The 22,948-nt window shown below is 39.3% G+C and overlaps 2 protein-coding genes across 4 annotated transcripts in view; one reads left to right on the forward strand and one right to left on the reverse strand.

Annotated features, from left to right (window-relative positions):
- Nucleotides 1-22,948, reverse strand: part of LOC139454559 (protein wech-like) — a 56,723-nt gene that overhangs the window by 4,541 nt on the left and 29,234 nt on the right. The window contains exons 6-7 of one of the 3 annotated variants that reach the window (XM_071236349.1): nt 19,973-20,062; nt 18,894-19,458 (exon numbers count right to left, since the gene is read on the reverse strand). The exons of 1 other annotated variant lie outside the window; for it this stretch is intronic. In XM_071236349.1, coding sequence (XP_071092450.1) covers nt 19,439-19,458; nt 19,973-20,062 — 110 coding nt within the window. In that variant the 3' untranslated portion in view covers nt 18,894-19,438. Of the gene's footprint in view, nt 1-18,893; nt 19,459-19,972; nt 20,063-22,948 lie in introns of those variants that run through there. One more of the 3 variants, XM_071236350.1, reaches the window with a different exon arrangement.
- Nucleotides 4,752-5,975, forward strand: LOC139453913 (zinc finger CCHC domain-containing protein 18-like). Its single transcript, XM_071235358.1, has one exon. The coding sequence runs from the start codon at nt 4,752-4,754 to the stop codon at nt 5,973-5,975; it is 1,224 nt and encodes a 407-aa protein (XP_071091459.1).

Here is a 22,948-nt window from a genome sequence, read left to right on the forward strand (position 1 = left end):
TTAACCATCCCGGTACATTTATCGTAAGTATTGAACCTTATTCTTATTCTTATCATTGACAAACTATTCTACTGTTATCTGGTCTCCTTACGTACCGATATAAATTTGAGTCGTTCTGTTGTGATTGAACAAACTTAATACAAATGCTACTGAGATCTTGAAAAGAATAATTCATTGTTTACACACCATTAAGCCAAACTATTTATTGTGAGTTTAAATAACCTTGCGAGTTGTATTTGAAGTCGAAATATTGACCTTTTGACTATATCTAGGTATATGTCAGAAACTAACTAAATTGATATGTTGATATAATGTATCAAATTGTAACCTACTGAGAATTTACAATCGTAACAAATCAGAATTTTGCATCAGTTGCATATTTGATGTAAATTGTAATGGACTCAAATGCATTCCAATAAAAAGTTAGACTTCTAGATCTACTTACGCTGTTGTTATTGTGAACAGTTGTTATTTTGATTGTCAATGTTGACAGATTAGATATCATGAGGTGTAATATTTCAACTGAATTATTACATAAGGGTGTGTAAATATTTGAAGTAAAGTACGGTTTGATCTGCAATTTTGTAAACAATATTTCTACCAAAATGATATTTACTTTACTGTGCCAAATTAATCATGTCATGAAATGAACAAAAACCCAACTAATTAATGGCCAGTAAATGTTCAATCTACATGTGATCTTTATATAATTTAAAGAAACAGATAACTCTTTAACAGTTTGTATTCAAATATTTCAAATGCATAAATTGATATTGACATGACTATAAACTTAAAGTATAAACAGAATTATTTTTAAATTCCATACGTATTGCAATCATAACTCATTTATTCCCTTTGTTTAATTGTGAAACCCATCTGGTTTTATGTCCACAAACATATTTTGAAACTTTTAAAACAAAATGATTTATTTTGTGCAAGCAATTGCCATGTATTATTGATTATTAATCATATCAATTTTTATGTAAGAATATAGTTGTTCCTACTGTGTCATTTCGCAATAATTATATTGTTATAATGTAATATTTTACTATTGTTAACAATCTTTAGAACTTTAGTTTATTTCAATCAAGTCAAGTGGTGTGATAATTTTGATAATTTTTATAATTCATTCAAAACGAGAAATATATAAATATATAAACATATAAATACATAGAAGACATTTGTTTTCCTTGTCAAATAACGATGATAGCATGAATTTATCTCATCTTGTGATCTGACAAAGTTAATATTTTCAAGTCAAGATATCAACTTTAGTAAACCACAAGAAGAGATAAACATTTCATTTGACAAAATAAATTCAAGTCTTATATTTTTGTGTGATCTTCATGACCTTACTCGGAAAACCATAGTGTCAATGAGGCAGACTGACTATAGGTGTGACAAAACGTGATATACCTGATTTTAATAAAAATCTTATTTATTTCACTCTAGCGAAAGTATGTTTTCAGCATGGTCAGACTAAACAAAGTATTTCATGATTAAATACATACCGGTAATACAAATATCAAAACGTGTTTCATTTAAACAAGAGTGAATTTCTGTGTGACATTGATATAAACAGCTGTAGTACACTGTCATCAAATTCATCTGTTGAGTTTACTGTTTACACAGAATATACTGTTTGAGATTTAGACATATCAGATTAATTGATGCCTTCAAGATTGTTCTAAAGTAGCATGTAATATTACACACTGTGATTAATTTTCCTTAAATTTCTCTTATTTCAAAAGAATGTTGTTTTCTAAATAAGCTCTATAGAAGGTGAAAATGCATTGTTTATACAATTTTTTATTATTGAATTATTCATTTCAGGCCAGCGAGTCAACACTATGAAGTACTAGTATCCGGTGATGGATGTCAATAACACACTGCTTACAATGTGCGTCCTGTCAAAGGACAAGGAAGTGAAAAGCCATATTCATTCAATCAACAAATGTGCTTCCTGTCACATTTCACTTAAATAGGTCGAGGAAGTGAAAAGCTTTATTCACTCACAAAACAACATAGCCAATATTTATCAGAGACTAAAAAAGCACATCGTACCATTTGTTTACAAGCAAGAAAATGATTTTCTCCTGGAATTTGATTAGGTGCTTTTGACTGACAAAGACACCCAGTCCATGTTAAGTTTTGAAAACTTATATTATTAGAAATAAAGACATGAAAATTTCGGTTTGTTTTTCTTTGTTAAATATGAGAAATCCAGATTGTTCCATCAACATAATTTGTACCGATACATATATTTTATCGTGGCTTGATTACCAAATGAAGTTGATTCCTTTTTATCCTTTGTTATTTTATCTGTACTCATATCTGATCAAGACATTTATTTTCAAACTATTTAGGATAAATGTATTAGTAGCTTCCTTTTGATATACAATTACCTATCATCATACAGGATTAGGTGAGGGTGTTCAAGAAGTTGGTAGTTGTATCAATTCTTATTTTTCTTCAATTTCATGCATTATTTATATTTATCAATTTTTTGTTTCCTTTTAACTTATTTTAAACAGTTCACACATTATTACTTGCACGGTGCAATCTCAATTGGCAATAATCAGTTTAGTAAGTGATGTTTGCAGAACAAGTAAAGTATCATCTGTCATTGTAAACATTGAATAGAGTTATCGCCCCATATGAACATTTATTTTGACACACGAATTATTTTGTGAACTAATTTTATTTACATCGTAATATGTGGCCAAGTCATGTTTTAAGTATTTGTACATATAAGTTAGATATTTTAGATGTTTCATTTTAGCTTTAAACTTTACATACAGTACCCTACAAACAAACCTTTAGAGTTATACAAGCCCTCAATACAATAAGCCTATCCCTGCACCCTGCATTTAACAATAGCCACCTTACTGGGTCAGGCCAGGTTCTGACCCATGCGTATGCACACTGCACAAGTTTCTTTTGTCTGTCTGCTTTAGTTTCTGTGGTCAGCTTACTATCTATTGTGTATGTAGATTTAAAGGTTTCTGTCCGGCATATCCTGTTGGCAGTTGTACACAATTATTCAAGGAGGTCACTTAGATTTGGATTAGATCGTTTTCCTTCATATCAGCCCCTTGCTGATTGTGGATGTTGAACATTGTACATTCAGGGAACTCGATGTTTGTGTATTGAGGATTTCATTATCCAGAATGATGTGACCGTAAACAACATTGAACGTGACTGCGAACCACTGAGATAAGCTCATTGCCACACATTGGGTTTAATATGATTATTTTCTACTCTCGGAATAAAGATGGTTGTTATGTGAACTGACGAGTAGCGTCGTGTTGTGTGTGCCCCACCAACATCCACCCCTTACCCGCTACTACATTTTGGAGCCCCCGGTGAGGAGTGACAACCAGAGAGTGACACCCGTCCCCTGGAGACAGACACCGTGAGAGACACCATGTTATGTGGTGATATGTGAGCCAGTGACTATATGATTTTTGTGACATCTGACTGTATTCGGTGCTAGTGCCACTGACTATGATATAAGTGGGAGTATATTGGTGCTTGTGCCATTCAGTGACTCTGATCTGCAAGACTACAAGTGGGACTACCATGCATTAGCCCAAGTGACTTTGGGCCAGAGTCTTTGTGCTACAGACTTTCGTGTGATTTATAGGCTTCATATGTTCATGTAATTTATATTTTGATAACTATTTTGATAACTAGATCATTGCCATAAATACATATTTGACCTGTTTTCATTTCGCGCCGTTGCCATGATTTGTTGTCGCGCTGATGTTGCGATAATATTGTTGCAGGCCTTTGGTTTTCCAGATTTTGTCGCGACTGTTTAGCCTTATATTGTCGCAGTACTGCCACGACTCGCTATTGTCGCGGTAATTTATTATGTAACCAAGCGTTCATCTTGAAGTGTTTTTTTTGTCACTTCATTTGATTTTGATTGATTGATATCATGTGATTGAGTTTGCATGGTGTGAGTTTGTGTTTATTAATAAACAGGGAATCAATAAAGTATATAATTACTTACTATTAAATAAATTTTAGTAATGTAGGATTTACGTCCAGTAGATAATTTCAATTACGTGTTAAGGTGCATAGTCTAATGCTTTATTATCATAAATATAGATATTAGTATTTAGTTGTTAGTACTTAGCATTTAGTTTAAAGGGGTTGATATCTCGTTCGACTAGGTTTTAGTGTGTTGATCCTTTCTTCGGTTAATTGGTTTAAGTAGTTTGTCTTTATTGCAGTTGGATTTCTTCAGTGTTCTCCTGTTTCACCTATCATTTGCGCTTGCGTTGCACCTGCATAAGTTAAGCATGAAATTTGTACTAACCTGAGCACTTAGCCTACACATAATTGATCATACATAAATTCCCCAGTATCCTATTGCAAATATCAATGTATACACTGTATAGTGTACCCAGTATATTTACCTGAAGTATATATTATACTTGTATACTCGCCTGAAGTATACAACATACCTGACTCAAGTAGATAGTATACATACCTGCAGTATATACTCTAGCTGTTTTTGTGTTCCTTCTTAGTTGTGTTACTACTCAATTTTTGTGCTTTTTACCAGTCGACAACAAGTATGTCTTCCTAAACAAGTTTACTGCTTATTCTTCCGCCAACATGTATATTACTTAGGGCACAATTTTGTGTTTGACTTTGCTGAGTCATCATCAGATAGTACATTTGGTGAGAAGTGTTACCATTTTTCATTTTCTATCTACTAGTTTGTTTACTTATTCATTATGGAGCCAGATGGTATGACTGAAGAGGAGATAGACCAGCTTGTGTCTACTCTCAATACACTCAAGATGCGCCCCAAGTTGGGTTCCCCAGAAGACTTTATGGCCTGGATGCGTGAGTGTTCTGGTACTTCACAGGTAAAGACCGAATCTAAGCATTCAGAATTACCATTTGAGACAGGCACTCATGAGACCCCTGGAGTTCTTACTGGTACAGAGACGGTTCTAAAGGTGGCAGAGGTACCTCGCCTACCATTTTTTTCTGGGGAAGGTAACAAGGATGCCAGTTATGACATTTGGCGATATGAAGTGAAGTGTCTATATCAGGATAAGTTACACTCGGAGGACAACATCAAGCAAGCCATCAGGAGATCACTGAAGGGACCTGCTGCCAGAGTATTACTTAGGTTAGGCCCACACGTTGATGGAAGCTCTATTTTAGCCAAAATGGACAGCGTCTTTAGCGATGTGGATGCGACGGAGACACTTTTAGCCAAGTTCTATTCCGCTAAACAGACCAAGACTGAGTCAGTAGCTACCTGGGCTGTGCGTCTAGAAGACCTCTTGGGACAGGCCATAGATGCCGGAGAAGTGGAAGCTAACAAGCAAGACCGAATGCTTAAATCCATGCTATGGACAGGACTTCTGCCTGACTTAAAGGACATTTCCGGCCACAAGTACGACCAGAGCCTCACCTTCAGCGATCTTCTAATCAGCCTCAGAAGAATAGAACAGGAATTAAAGACACGTGAAGGGCCCCTGTCTTTTACTCCCAATTCTACTGTTACTAAGAAGAATCCTATTCCTGGTATGGCGGCTGTCTCCAAGGAGAACAAGGAATTGGCAGAGATCAAGGGGATGATCAGAAAACTTTCAGGTGAAGTAGCTGATCTCAAGAAGAAGTGCGACAATACCTCTCAAGCACAGACACGACCTGCCATTGATTTTGCAGGTGCCTGGTATCCACCATTTCAGGGAGTCCAAGAGATGCCACGGCACCCTCAGGGTCCTCCAGTTCGGTTTTCATCCCCTGCTTCTATTCAGGCTCAAAACAACAATGCACGGGGACAGCAAGCCTTTCATCCAAGGACAGTTCGGCCAAGGCAGGGGTGGACAACTGATGCATATGGACAGCCTACCCCCATCTGCTACCGCTGTGGACAACCTGGACACGTCAGCTACAAGTGTACAGTTAGGATGGACCACAGTTGGAATCCGTTAAACTGAGGAGAATCCATAAGGTGGGACATGTTATGGATTTCAGTGTACAGGGTCCCAAAGATGATGATATAACTGGCCTTGTGGGTACTGCATCAGAAGTGGAAGTTGCCGTTCATGGAGTGAACACTAAAGCCCTACTGGATACCGGAGCTACAGTTTCAACCATGAGCGAGTCCTTCCATCGAGATCACCTGTCCCACCTCCCTATACAGCCACTTGAAGGTATCCTGCATGTAGAGTGTGCTGATGGTAAGCCATTACCATATCTTGGATATGTAGAGACACCGCTTCAGGTAACTGGTATGTCACCAGCTGACCAGCAAGGATTATTTCTTGTTGTCCCTGACAGTGACTACAATGAGACTGTACCTATTCTTATGGGCACAAACATTTTGAATGCGCTTATGGTTAATTGTAAGGAGCATCATGGGAACAGATTTTTACAGTGTGCTAATCTCTTTACCCCGTGGTACCTTGCCTTCAGATGTCTCGTACTTAGGGAGAAGGAGCTAGTCAAGCGCCACAATAGGTTAGCTTTAGTGAAGAGCGCCGAGTTCAAGAGATTTATCATCCCACCAAATAGTGAAGTAAAGATTCATGGATATCTTGATAAACCTCTTGAGTACCACTCGACTTGTGCTGTACTGCAGGCAACGAAGACTTCCACAATACCAGATGACCTTGACATTGCCCCAAGTCTAGTCTCCTACAACAGTAAACAGAAGATGGGAGTTGATGTTTACATCTGTAATGTCACCACCAGGACCGTTTCTATACCACCCAATGCAATACTTTGTGAAGTACAGCCAGTCACCATTGAAGACATACCCCAGACATCTACCACTAGTGATGGACCATTGATTGAGAAGATGGACTTTGAAGAAGCTGCTGTGACTCCTGATGAACTGGCCAGAGGCAAAGATGTTATTAGACAGCACTTGGACATCTTCTCAACTGGGGATACAGATGTTGGTTATACTGACAGGGTGGTGCATAGGATTAAGCTGACTGATGAGCATCCCTTCAAACAGCGACACAGACGGATCCCACCACCGATGTATCAGGAAGTGAGAGACCATCTTCAACAACTTTTACTGAGTGGGATCATTCGTAAATCCTATTCACCATGGTCGTCTAATGTTGTGCTCGCAAGGAAGAAGAATGGCAAACTTAGAATGTGTGTGGACTTCCGCCAGCTCAACAACAGGACTATCAAGGACAGCTATTCTTTGCCGAGAGTGGAAGAGATGTTTGATGCTCTGGTTGGATCCAAATTCTTCACGACTTTGGATATGAAGAGTGGGTATCACCAGGTGGAGTTAGCTGAAGAACATAAAGAGAGAACAGCTTTCACAGTAGGACCACTCGGATTTTACGAGTACACCAGGATGCCCTTTGGTTTGTGTAACAGTCCAGCAACGTACCAGAGATTAATGAACGAGTGTTTTGATGGGCTTCATCTCAAGATCTGCCTAATCTACATAGATGACATCATTATCTTCTCGGACACATATGAAGAACACTTGGAACGACTTGACCGAGTTTTCGAGAGAATCAGAGAGTGTGGCCTGAAGTTAACACCAGATAAATGTTCTTTCTTCAAGGAGAAGATAAAGTTTCTTGGACATGTTGTGTCATCGAAAGGAGTTGAAGCAGATCCAGATAAAGTACAACGTATCAAGGATTGGCCACGTCCTATAACACCAGAGCAAGTTCGCCAGTTCTTGGGCTTCGCTGGGTATTATCGTAAATGTGTGAAGGACTTTGCCAGAATTGCTCAACCACTCTCAAGCCTCATGCCAGCTCCCAAGGAATGCAAGAGGACCAAGAAGAAGACATACGTTTGTAAGCCATGGTCTTGGGGTCCAGAACAAGAGTCAGCTTTTCAGACATTGAAGGATGTTCTTTCATCACCACCAGTCCTAGGATACCCAGACTACACGAGGAGTTTTGAACTTCATACAGATGCTAGTACTCACGGACTTGGCGCAGTTCTATACCAGAAGACAGACGACGGGAAGAAGCAAGTGATTTGTTATGGAAGTCGCGGGTTGAGTAAGTCAGAGAGGAATTACTCTGCACACCGGTTGGAGTTCTTGGCCCTCAAGTGGGCAGTGACTGAGAAATTCCGGGATTACTTGTACGGCAATACCTTCACTGTATTTACTGACAACAACCCACTGACTTACGTGCTCACCACTGCCAAACTCGATGCTACTGGCCATCGTTGGTTAGCTGCACTTGCAGCTTATAACTTCGACATTATGTATCGCCCAGGTCAGAGTAATGCAGATGCAGATGGATTGTCCAGGCTTCCAGGATTGTCAAGAACGGAAGAGGAAGGATCACAGGTTCCTATAGAATCTGTCAAAGCTGTTTGTAATGTAATCCATTCTCAACCCTTTGTAGAAACCCTGTGCCTATCAGCTGAGGTCATAGATATCGAATTAGACCAAGGACAAGACATCCGCCTCATGACTGACAGAGACTGGAGGAAAACACAGTATCAAGATCCGACTCTCAGGCCATGGATAGCCAATGTGCGAGCTGGTCTCAAACCAAAAAAAGACATGATTCCATCAACAAAGACGGATGCAACTCTGTTCAAGGCTTTTGACAGACTCATCCTGAAGAATGGAGTCCTTTATCGACAGGTCACCATAGGAGAAGAAAAGAGACTACAGCTGGTTCTCCCTGCCTCCTGTGTAGAAAGAGCCATGATAGGATGCCATGACGAAGTGGGACACCCTGGAAGAGACCGCACTCTATCACTTCTGCGAGACCGATTTTTCTGGCCAGGGATGTCCAAAGATACTGAAGCGTGGGTACGTGCTTGTGGAAGATGCCTCAGAAGGAAGTCTCCTACCAACGCCAGAGCACCTCTTGTGATCATCAACACCAGCCAACCTCTGGAGTAAGTGTGCATGGACTTCCTTTCACTGGAATCATCCCAAGGCTACGAGAATGTGTTGGTAATTACAGACCACTTTACCAGGTATGCCATGGCCATTCCCACACGGAACCAGACAGCCAAGACAACTGCAGAGGCTTTCTACACCCACTTTGTTCAACACTATGGAATGCCACAGCGTCTCCACACCGACCAAGGAGCAAACTTTGAGGGCAAGCTCGTGAAGGAATTATGTGACTTACTGAACATCAAGAAGTCAAGGACCACTCCATACCACCCTATGGGCAACGGCATGTGTGAGAGATTTAATAGGACCCTCTGTGACATGCTTGGCACCCTATCGCCTGACAAGAAACGGGACTGGAAGAATTATGTGGGACCTTTAGTTCATGCTTATAACTGCATCCGCCACGAGACCACTGGCCAGACACCCTTCTTCCTTATGTTTGGACGTGAACCCAGATTACCAATCGACCTTGCTTTTGGACTGGAGCTCAACAGAGAGAAGAAATCAGTGTTTCAGTACACCAAGGCCCTCAGGGAACGACTCCGGAGTGCTTATGAGCAGGCAGCCAAGAACACACAAGATGCTCAAGGTCGACAGAAGGCAGGTTATGACCTGAAGGTTAGAGGCGGAACCATAGAGGTCGGAGACAGAGTGCTGGTCAAAGCTTTGGCTTTCGATGGACGACATAAACTAGCAGACCGATGGGAAGAGGATGTTAATGTAGTTCTGGAACAGCCAAATTTAGACATTCCTGTGTTTGTGGTCCAGAAGGAATTTGGTGAAGGACGGAAGAGGACCTTGCACCGGAACCATCTCCTGCCCATTGGAGCCATTTCACAGTCAAAGGATGCCAAGGTCAAGCAGAGGCCAACTCCAGCTCCTAGACGAAGGACATCAACTGTGTTATCCCCAGCATACACTCAAGACGCGACATCAGAGATGTCTACTGGAAATGAAGATATCATGGAGATAGGAACATTTACAGTGCCTGTTCAGACGTCCCAAGATACAGCAGACGTTCATGGCTCCACAGTGATGAACGCAGAATCTGCAGAGAGGGATGAGGAATCTACCCAAGCAAAGACTGGTGACGACCAAGAACTTCTTGAGGTAGGGGGATCTTCTTCTGGTGGCGACGGTCACTCGTCAGTGTTGTCAGAGGAACAGCAGGACACAGAAGAGACCCGTGAAGAAGAAATACAGGAACTTGATGAGGACGAAACTGAACAGGAGGAACCTGGGGCTCAGACCGCTTCAGGGATAGATGACGAAACATCTGCTGCTGCAACTGCATCGATATTTCCAACTGCATCTGCACCTAGACGTTCAGGAAGAGACTCAAAGAAGCCTTCTTGGATGACATCAGGGGAGTACTTGATGAGTCACAGAGTGACAGGTTCAGAGGCTACTATGGACAGAAGATCTAGAGCAATCCAGGAACTTGCAGCTAGTGGTGTTTTAAAGCATATTAGTGAGAGTTTATCCCAGGCTTTTATTTCTATTCTGGATGGAACTTCCAAATGACGAGGACGTCATTTCTGGGGGAGGGGAAGTATGTGGCCAAGTCATGTTTTAAGTATTTGTACATATAAGTTAGATATTTTAGATGTTTCATTTTAGCTTTAAACTTTACATACAGTACCCTACAAACAAACCTTTAGAGTTATACAAGCCCTCAATACAATAAGCCTATCCCTGCACCCTGCATTTAACAATAGCCACCTTACTGGGTCAGGCCAGGTTCTGACCCATGCGTATGCACACTGCACAAGTTTCTTTTGTCTGTCTGCTTTAGTTTCTGTGGTCAGCTTACTATCTATTGTGTATGTAGATTTAAAGGTTTCTGTCCGGCATATCCTGTTGGCAGTTGTACACAATTATTCAAGGAGGTCACTTAGATTTGGATTAGATCGTTTTCCTTCATATCAGCCCCTTGCTGATTGTGGATGTTGAACATTGTACATTCAGGGAACTCGATGTTTGTGTATTGAGGATTTCATTATCCAGAATGATGTGACCGTAAACAACATTGAACGTGACTGCGAACCACTGAGATAAGCTCATTGCCACACATTGGGTTTAATATGATTATTATCTACTCTCGGAATAAAGATGGTTGTCATGTGAACTGACGAGTAGCGTCGTGTTGTGTGTGCCCCACCAACATCCACCCCTTACCCGCTACTACAATATGTTAAGTTGAAAATCACAGCAGAAAATTGTATTTTGTCAACGGGACTCATGGCAAAACGATAGTGCGTTGTGCAGCAAACACCACTATGAAACGTGAAATAAACATGATCGACGATCTCTAGTTCGCCAAGCCACGCATTGACTGAGAAATTTTGCAAAAGTAAACTGACGTGTTTCATGTTATGCGGTTCATTTACGATAAAAACCTTCTGTCATTGAATGTACTGTCACATTGTACCTATATGCCAACGTGGTTATGATAAAACAATCTATTTCTGAAATACGTATCTCGAAATGCACCTTTCGATTCACTTCCGGTATCCTGACAGCAAAATGCTAATTCCAGTGTATTACAGGCATATTTTAGTTGGACCTCATGATTTAATGTGAATTATCTTCTGTATTAGATACAGAGGATACCATTTTTTGTTTGTTTGAAATGTCCATCAGTGAAATGCACAACATGCTGTCTGTTCCCTATAAGCTGATGCGACTCACACTGCATGGAGCTATCGATCGTTTTCGATCCAAGATGGCGAAAGTGTGCAAAAGATCAATAAGTTCAAGTTTCGAGATCATGCACACGATTACATTGGAAGACAGGGTTTAAATGTTTTATCAAATATGCTGAAACAGAGGAATGGTGTTGTAGCGCATGTAGTAATTTGCGCCTTTGTCATGAGAAAGTATGTATATAACAATATTAAAGTTACTATTTGTTCAATACAGGACCCATCTCTCCCAACCATTCTGCCAGACTGACTGTCTCTGGCTAGTATGTCCCGTTATTGTAAGATTTGGGGGGTGTACATAAACGCTCTTACACAACTAAATGCACCGTGTACATAACAACCTGCCAAGCCAGGTGGTCACCATATGTTGCTAGATCGATATTTATTGTAGTATAACATTTGTATTGATCATGTGGTTATTTGAATTCACACATTTGTCACATGAGATGGTTGCTGGTGGGCGGGAGTTTTGTTGTGAGTTGTAAGTTCTATGAAACTAATTGGTACCTTTTTTCAACCATTTACACGTTCTTGTTTTAAGTTCACGCAAAAAAGTCCATTCAATGGTGAAGCATGTGTTATATTTTGGGTCTTTGTCATGTGGAGGTATGCATATTGCGATATTAATGTTAATGTAAGTTCAATACAGGACCAATTCATCGACACAATTCGTTGTGCAGAGTTGTGGCCCTTAGTTATGTCATTATCCGCTGATTTTGGGTTCGAATTCCAGATTATCCCTGAGTATGCCCTTTCTCTTGTGAGCACCGTAACCACAGCAATAAACGACTAAGTAATGAATGATTTTGCATTTTTTCTCTGAAACAAAGCTGATAAACCTTCATTTTGCTTAACTATTGCTCGAGGCGCACTTTACAAAAGCAACATAACGCTTTCCATAATCAGAAGAATTGTCCATTGTCTGATGACAACAATATCATGAGCCTTTGTTCATGATTCAACATCAAATAACAGGTGTTCGGTAAACACTCACTCACTCACTACATTCTAATGTATACTGCCGTGAATAGTGGGATAATACTTCCCTAAAAGATTCATAATTTGGCCATTAAGAGAACCTGCTCATGTGTCCAGCGGTAATCCGCTAACAGTGTGAATCAGTCGTAAAATATCTGATAGTACCCATATTCCGGACTCATATGTGAGGGGACAACCAAGATCAGAGTAAACCAGCAACAAATAACTGTAGGACTTTGTGTGTTAATGTTGCATTTATATCTGAGACGTAAACCGTTATATCGACAAGTTGAAACTATGGATAAATATATACATGACACAGAAACCTTCTGAGTCGGGGCGATGGCAGGCCGAACTGACTGTGTTGCCGCAATTTGCTGTGCTCGCGCCCCTTATTTGCACCAGGATCCGCCGATCCCAGGTTCGAATCCCAGGTTCTCCCTGATTATCATCCTTGTTTTGTCAGCACCGTATACATGTTCGAGGGGTTGATTCGTTCAATTTGGTTTGGCAACGCAAGTTTGGGCTTTCCTCCCGCATTTAGCAATTTATTAAGGAGTCGTGAACCCAACACACTCACTCACAACACTTCGAGATTATCTGTTCCTTGTCAACCTCCTCATGTTGCACCTTTTCAATCACTAAGCCGTGCAGCTTCTTTTTATTGTATTACCCTCTTCGAATCAGTTTGAAGCAAATATGGGTGAGTGAGTGAGTGAGTGAGTAAGTATGGTTTTACGCCGTTTTTAGCAATATTCCAGCAATATCACGGCGGGGGACACCAGAATTGGGCTTCATACATTGTACCAATGTCGGGAATCGAGCCCGGGTCTTCGGCGTGACGAGCGAACGCTTTAACCACTAGACTACCCGACCGCCCCTAATACGGAGGAAACTCGACGTACTTCGTCATAAAATCAAAATTGTCACTGCAAATCTTCTTTTCTTTTAAGTCTTCACCACGAGAAAAAGATAGACTAGGCACTTAATTTGCTGTAATCCATTTACTTGAAACTGCATGGACATTTTGAATCAATAGTTTACCTATAGGAGGTTTTCCAGAGCAGTTTCCAAAATACTTTAAAAAAACGTCGCTTACCAATCATGTTGTCTATATTAGGTTAAATACATTCATCTGCGTAATCTTTCAGTCATTTTTCTAATATAATCCCTTGCTAGATTTTTATCTTTCTTTACGTCCATTGATCGTGGGACTGCGTCTACTAAAAGCTGTCTAAAGTGAGAGTTAGATGTGCAATACTGTTGAACGAGCTTTCACATGATTGATAACCTCCTCGAACGGCGGGGGTCGTTAAAAAATATTGACCAATGAGCGACCAGACCTGCACACACCCATTTTAAGGCGGCTTAATACGGTTGACGTAATACCGCGAATTGACATTCATTAAGTACCAGGCACATACACTTTGAATAATGTATCTGGCTTAGTCAGCAGAGTAAAGCCTATGAATTATTTTATTACACAATATATTTGTCTTTTTATTTTTTCTAATGCTGCCTTTATACAGTTCGCAAGGTGTGCCTAATATAAATATCTAGATTGATTTGTTCAAATTAAATGCTTGTATTTCTAAGTCACAGTGCAACTAAAAGTGACACAACCCTTCCCTAAGCCACAAGAAATCTCTGCTATAAGCAGAGTCAATTGTACGACTGTCATTGACAAATGTTTCATATTATAACTAAACCCTTTTTTGAAAAAATATATATATCCATTGGATGTCTGTTCTTTTATTTCACCTTAACAACTATAAACATTTCATCTCTTGGGATAGCATGATGTGCACTTAGTGTAACAATTAAGTCCTTTTTTCAGGAAAGTAACCAATTCAGTGTCTGCTGTTTACTTTATTTCTTCTTAATAACTACATTCTTTTCAATGGCTGTTGATAGTTGGGAGCCTGCTTTTTGTAACAACTAGATCCTTCTTCGAAAAAGTAATCAATGCACTGTCATTATTTACTTTATTTCTGTCATTTCTATCAGCTCCGGGTTTCCCAGGACGACGGACATTATGTTTGTTACTGCCAAATTTAACAAACTTTCCTCATTACGAATCGTTTTTAAAATACTTTAAGCAAATTACCAAACCCTTCAATGAATCGGACTATAATTAAATCTGCATCCCTGTTGCAAGATCTCCGCTTGTAACACTACACGATTGAACGAACTATTTATGAAATGTGATCAAAATCAATCATATTAACTCATATTACACACGGCGTCTTGGATATTGTCAAGAATGTCGATAACATTGAGAAAGTTTACACAGTTCATCCACCCTCTAGCAAAGTAGAGCTGAATTTATTTGGATAGAAGCCTGAGATTGCAAGCGCACACTGTTATCAATAAACTGTGAATAGGGCCGACTTGGTAACCTTCTGGTGCGGCAAAGCGTACATGTACAGCGGACTTTATCTATGCACACGGGGCTGCTGCAAGGTTGTTTGCTTACTGGGTGACTGTTATAGTAGATAGACAAAAAGTACACGTAGCTCCATCGTTGTGCATTTTTGTATGGTGTTTTCTATTTGTATTGAATGACATGAGGATAAAATGAATTCAGTTTCAGTATAGAATCGAGATATTTACGTCTCACGGGTTTATTTTTGAAAGTATTATTTGCGATTGGGATCTATCTGGCAAGGCGAGTCAATATGTATTCAAAATGGCATTATGGAGTAATTGATATGTGTAATAGTTTTTTTCAGTTCTGGGGTATTGAGGGAAACGTTTACGATGAAAAGTGATTTCATATTGATTATTAAGTTGGCGAAGAACAATTTTTTTCCTGATGTGTTAATTCCTGTTTATCTCCATTTTTAGCTGTTTATATCCGGTTATGTTACGCCGGGAAGCAAGATGTATTCCGTTAAATACATGTTACAGTCATACATCCCTATATATTTCAAATACGTGTTTGTTTCCCCTTTACGTCCATTGATCGTCCATTGATCTACTAAAAGCCGTTTAAAGTGAGAGTTAGATGTGCAATACTGTGGAACGAGCTTTCACATGATTGATAACCTCTTCGAACGGCGGGGGTCGTTAAAACCTATTGACCAATGAGCGACCAGACCTGTACAGACCCATTGTAGGGCGACTTAACACGGCTGACGTAATATCTCGAATTGACTCCTTACTGATGTACAGGGACATTCATTAAGTACCAGACACATACACTTTAGATTATATATCAGATATTTAATTTCACATAAGTATTTTCTTTGTATAAATTTTACACATTTCCTTCCATGTGGTGTTGAACATAACATATTGTCAAAGCAATGTCAATACGATTCACGTCACATTTCGTTACACTCTGTGGTCTCATTTCCTAATGGATCCCAGTGACATCTGAGTATTCTAGGCTTAAGTAGCATGTAATGAGCTTATTGGTAATGCTGGAAATTCAAATAATGTCCTTTTTATAAAACCAACACCTCATATTCCGCAGAATGTTAAATATCAAAGGAGATTTAGCTCCGCGCAACGTGTTGGAAGATGCCAGTGAGTAAACAACTTTTTTCCAAGGTTACATCTGGACAAATGAAGACACGAGTTCCATCAATTAATAAAGAAAGTTCTTTTTCGTGACGATATGTTTTCTTTTTAAATATATGTTAAAGGAGAGGTGGCAATGTTGCAATCTATCAGGCAACAACAGGAATTCAAGCGTCCTGGCATAACTAACAGTGTCATCGCAAATTGTGTTGTATATGCTTAGTTAAACGGAGGTACTGTGTTACATGTAGATGATGTCAAGGCCGTGATACGACTAAAATATCTTCAGAGCGACGTAACACCAGTGTAGTAACTCCCACAACTTACTCCCTTGAGACCGTCAACTGTAACACGGCGGCAACACCAAAACCAGCATAATTCCTGTTGACTTGACGCCGAAAGAGTTCACTATATAAAGCTGTGTCTTCCGTTCCATGTAAACAGTCTGATCGTCTTGGCAGAAACAGCAAAGCATTACTCGACACTGTGACTTTGCTCATCGTCATTTATTTGCGATAGCATAAGGAACACAATATTCCCAAACTAACGTATCTTGTACACGATTCACATACACCACAAAATCACACACTCACGTGACCATCACTAAATATATAGTTACCGTAGTTACTGTATTACACACACACTGGGTACTCTGCGACAGATAAATCTCCCTGAATCCCACGAATACTTCTGCTGCATCTGTTGTCCCTCAGCTTAATGGAATCACCGAGACTAAACACACGAATAACCTAATGCAAGATTGGGCATTGGAAGTTGGTATTTCTAGAACATGGATCATATGATTTGGCGACAGTAGAAATAAAAATGATTAAACCTCATTTGACGTGTACTTGTATATATATACATACATTATGTTGATAAACCATCATATCAATGCTAACAGTATATATGATATAACATCATATCAATGATTGAGGTTTTTATCATGTAACGCTATATCAGGGTTCACGGTTTATATGACATAACATTGTAACATGGTTTAAATGTTGTATGATATACAATGTATCAAGGTTCAACGAATGGGTGATACAGCATTCCAGCACTGATTAATATTTCTGCCATGTAACATTTTGTGAATGATCAAGGTTCAATGTTTATATCATACATGTAGATCACTGTGGCAAAGATAACTTGTATGCTACAAAACCATATCAATGTCAAATGACTGTATGATATAACACAGTGGCCATATGATAAACATGTATCAGCGTAAGAAGGTATTCAATGTTTATATCATATAAGGGTATATTAAAGATCAATGTTTGTATGATATAATATTGTTTCAACATGTATATTACATGAAGGTTCAACGTGGTATATCAATGTTTCAAGGTTCTATCGTTTAATGGTTTATCACATACTGATGAACATGATCAACATAGCATTACGTGTCACGATGGGCATGTCTGACAATGCTAAACACAATACAATATGACAGTTCACAAATCCAAACCATTCCTTCACAACTTTCATACCAGCATTTATTTATATAAAAATAGAGAAATATTGCCTATAAAAGCTGTTATACATATATCTTTCCATTATTAATGGATGTTAATAGTAGGTGCCTATAGATTACAGTGCGCTTTATACAATGTACTGTATATATCACTCATACATTACCGAACGGAGACTTTTAGCACATTTGGGACACGAGCATATAATAGTTCTGCACTTCATGATAAACGATGCACAAAGAATATAACTATATAAAAAACTATACTCATTTCACATATTTACAGAAAACAAGATATATCTTGCTTGTCAAATTTCGCCTCATGATACAAATACTTTGAAAGGATAAGTAAAACAGAAAAATATGGATTTTGAAATTTTGGGCTAGTGGATAAAGTTTTGCCATTGTGTCTCAAAATATGTTATTTTTTTTCAATTTGTTCAAAAGATTATTACCAAGTAAATGAAATGCTAACGATATGACATCAGCACAGTTCAATATTTGTTGTTTGTGCTGTTTGTGTTATTTAACCTATTTCCAGGCAACTATTGCTTTTCGCTAAATGTTCACTGACAGCTTATTACTGCATATGTATGATTGTGATTCCCATATGATTATTAACACAACACAACGAACTATCAAATCTGGAGATGATCATACATAGAAAAGTTGGTCTCATCATGCTGCTATCGTAAATACATTGTTCAAATAGAAATTGCCATGTTTGAAACACCTAACATGAAATGTTTGATACATCAAACATCAATCATGAAGAATCTGAAAGATAGCACATGTGAAATGTTTGAAACATTATACACGTTAAACGTTTGAAACATCAAGCATGTACTGTTTGAAACATCAAACGTATGCAATGTTTGAAACGTCAAACGTATGCAATGTTTGAAACATCAAACGCATGCAATGTTTGAAACATCAAACACGTGAACTCCTTCAAACATCAATGAAACAATAACACATGTTTACTTCGACTAATAGACAATCCCTATGTTATGCAGACACTTTTCAAGGATCCATTAATTAACATCACAGTGTAAAGCCTTGACATGCCTTACCAGGATCTCGGTGAGATATCACAAGCATGCTGGTGCCTTCACGTGTGGGCTCCTCAACACTCTGACCGTATGTTCAAATATTTCACAAGCAATCAAACCTATTCAATCCATAGCAAATAAATGAACTATTCGGCCCAACAGCTAAAGCCACCAATGTGTCATTGCAAAAATGCAATGCTTCATGGATTTAGGACTTCCCTAATAGATGTGGCTACCGTTTTTTGTGCCCTCGACGCGGGAAACGAACACTTCATTATCATTTCTGCTTTTCGATTTTCCAGTGAACCACATATATTTATACAACACTGTGCAAGTTTTCTAAAGTTTGTTTAAGACTTAATGCTATACAAAACACAGGACAATTGGTTGTAACGTATACCTATGCAAAGTATGGTTTGAAGTACACACGCTATACATTATTGCCGGTTGGTAAAAGTATTACTTTGTTAAAGTTCCGGTAAATATGTTTCTGTCCTCATCTACAACCACTTGAAGAAGAGAATGCTCTTTAAAAACGATGAAAAAACAAATACAAGTTAGTCTCTTTATAATTTCTTCATCGCATTTCGAAATGTCTGCACCCGAGCATCACAATGAACCAACTTATATGAACCACGGTAATAATTTAGATGAGCGAAACAGTGTTGCCCGTCATGGAAAGTGTGGAAATGTGAATAAGAAAGCGTAATGCTCCTTCCTTGGAATTCGAGGTAGATCACAAATAAGGCAAGACGACTTTAATAGTTCTCCTAGAAACGCCAAGCCATTTGGCAGAGGTGGATATGCACTGGCGTCAAAACTCCGGCTCATCAACTGCAAGAAAAGTTATTGTTTATGAGACGCAGCGCAAAAAAAGCAAAGTTATCTGCAACGATAGAATCTGCTGATGCGTATCATGATCATATCTTGCAAACATAGCGGACAACAGGTAGGCATCGTCTGATTCAGAGGCCATGCATTTTAATGTTGAAGAGATACATCGGTAATATTTTCGATGTTAAAGTTTATGAGATATGTATCAAAAGAAAAAGAAAAGTAACAAAAACGCTATCAGATAAAACTATGTATATTATGAATGTTTTATATATTGGTTGTTGTGAATGTGATAGTTCCTATTTGTGAATGCATATAATCGTATATACAGAATAAATTATATTACACTGACTCCAGGTTTTGTGTGTTTTTCTTTCATTCTAGACACTATACGCCTAATTTTGTTATTATATATCATAGTCATAATTTGATGATAAAGACGGTAATTTGTATCTCAGTCTGTTTGAATATTATACACGAAGGCAAGTCTGCATTATCAATGGTCTGCTCTCACCAGAATGGTCAACGTGTCTCAGTTTGGACCGAGATCGATGTTGATTCCTCCGTGTACGTTGCTGAGGTCGTATAACAGCATACATATACGCTGAAATATACGTTCAGGTTGTAGTTGCAGCAACTATTGTCATCAGGAGTATTAGCGGCGATTACTATTCAGAGAGAGAGAGAGAGAGAGAGAAGAGGTGTATGGCCAGACAAGAGGTCAAGATTGTTAACAGTGCTTTCAGGGATGGGTAACACTACTACCTTTAGGGTATGAGTGAAGTAGAGACGGTGTTTGGGCGGTAATAGTGAACGGGATATGTGAACGGTAATAGTGAAGCAAACAGACAGCTCCTGTTATTGAGGGAAGACAGTTATCAACAGCTCATTGCTGATGGGCTATGCTTGACCATACGGTCGGGAGGACCTTGACCTGTTACGAATTGCTGAAGCGGAAGGTGGGTAGAGGTTAGTCGTTAGCAAACCAGCACTGTTGCCTGTAGGACATTGCTGAAGCAAAGGTAGATATGCAGTAGGTGGCATTTGGGAAGCAGATATATATTTTATCTATTGGACATTGCTGAAGCGAGTAAAGATGTGCAAAATTTGGTATTTTGGGAACACATATAATTTCTATATATTGGGCATTGCTGAAGCGAAGGCAGATATGTAGCAGGTGGTATTTTGGAAGCAGATATAATCTTTATCTATTGGGCATTGCTAATGTGAAGGTTGATATATAAAAGGCGGTAGTTTTGGAGAAGGTAGAACGTTTATATATAGGGCATTGCTGGAGCGAAGGTAGATGTGCAGAAGGCGGTAGTTTTGGAGAAGGTAGAAACACATTGGAATTTTGGAGAAGAATCATGGCTATTTACGAATCAAGGTAACAGGAGATTGCAGCACTCGGTGTGTAAGAAAATGACAGTGTACCTCCAAAGGGTCGATATGAATATGAGGGGTGGCTGGAAAGTTCTGAGTTTAAGTGTGACGGACGGCGTTGGTCGAGTTGGTTGCCAATTAGTTGTCAACATAATCCCCTTCGACGTCCACACGCTTCTACCAACGACAACGGAGTGTCTGGATCCCGCTTGTGTAGAAGACCTCCCCCTGGTGGTGTAAAAAGTCCCCAAGAGGAAATATGACGACATTTGCATAATTCTCGCCGGACATATTTTTCTTAACGTTTGGGAAGAGGCTGTGATCTGACTGTGCGGAGGATCTTTTATGAGTTCAAAGCTACAGTCATTCATTGCAACTATTGCGACAACAGATGTGTGCACATGGGTATTGTCCTGGTGGAACAACACTCATTTCGTGAGATGTGTACGCGCGTTTAGCTTCGATATTGTCACGCAGATTTGCATAAAATCAGCCATTAAAGGTCTGACCTTTTTGGCGGTAGTCCATCAGAAGGATTCCTTTGAAAACCGAAGCCGCCACCTTCCTAGCTGATTGAACAGACTTTGCCTGCTTTGAAGGAAAAGAGTGAAAGATTGAGTGAGTATGGTTTTACTTCTCCTCGCAAAACTCCAGCTATATCACGGCGGGGGACGACACAAATGGGCTTCACACATTGTACCCATGTGAGGAATCGAACCCTCGTGACGACCGAACAGTTTAACCACTAGGCACAGAGGGGGAGACTTTAGATGTTTCCACTACTTTGACTGTTGTCTGTTCTCTTGCTGGTGTGGCGAACTCAAGACCCATCCGTGTGTCACAAATCGCGCATCCACATCTGCAGGGTCTGCTTCCAAACGACGCAAATCATGAACGAAGATGAACCTGGAGTGTTTCTGATCAGGGGTCAGAAGCCTTGGAACCCAGTGTGCAGAAACCTTTGTCTTGCCCAGTTCCTTCCCCAGAATGTTCTCAACTCTCTCATCGGAGATGCCTACCGTTTTGGCTATGTGGCGTGTGGTTATTCCTCGATCCTCCATAACCACATCATGGATTTTTTCAGCATTTTCATTAGCTGTGGCAGTTGAAGTATTCCTGATCTTGGATTATTTTCAAAGCTCTCTGTTCCCGTCTTTATCTCCGCCACTTAACGGTGGCAAAGGAAGAATCAGCATCCCTTAAAGTTCACACCATGTGTGCATGGATGGCTGTTGAAGTTAGCCCTTTCAGATGGAGATCTTTGATAACAGTGCAGTTACACACTTTTCATCAACAGAGAATACCGAGACTATTTGATGCATGCACAAATATTCAGAAATATGCTGCCTCAGATCTTTGTAGCCACCCCTCGTACGAGTGGACATATACTGCACGATATTATATTGTGATGTGGTAATTTGTTGTTCGTGAGAGAACAATCCAATGCCTATAGAGAGTCCCCCACACAATAGTTCCAGAAGTATAAAGGTCCATTCTATAATCAGAGTATAAAGTGAAGACTGTTTATCAGATGATAAAAGGGTTTTCTAAAGTGTTCCAAAGAAATAGTCTGGGGATCAGAGGCATTCTGTGGTTGTTTTCGATGGTTTGTGTGAGAGAAACACACGTGTTGAGAAAGTGCGTGGGATGACAGTGATGAGGCTGTATGCAAGAAGTAGTGGGATAGGAACTTGTGTTTTAGGAAGTGAGAATAGTGTGCATTGTCAAGGAAAATGACTAACAAAGTATTTTAGGAGAAGGAAAAAGAACTACTTGCAAAAACACATAGTCAAGAATGAGGTGTTTTCTGCGAAAATGTAACAAAACATATTTACAGGAAATAAGAGCTCTAGAAAAGTAACACACTGTGTCATATAGAGATGTGCATATACGCTACGGTATTTAACAATTAAACTACATAACAATGAACACAAATAAAACTATTACAGATACCTCATTTGTTTTAATTTACCAATCACTGATCATTTCTTTTATCCAACTTCACCGAATCAATATCGTAACAATCTTATGTTTCATGATTCATCATGGAATAGTCAATGTTGTACTTGATCACGGATCGAGGACTACTGACATATCAGACTTTAAC

The sequence above is a fragment of the Haliotis cracherodii genome, unplaced genomic scaffold (genome assembly GCF_022045235.1).
Source record: "Haliotis cracherodii isolate W230 unplaced genomic scaffold, xgHalCrac1.p SCAF_10, whole genome shotgun sequence".
NCBI classification, from domain to species: Eukaryota; Metazoa; Mollusca; class Gastropoda; order Lepetellida; family Haliotidae; genus Haliotis; species Haliotis cracherodii.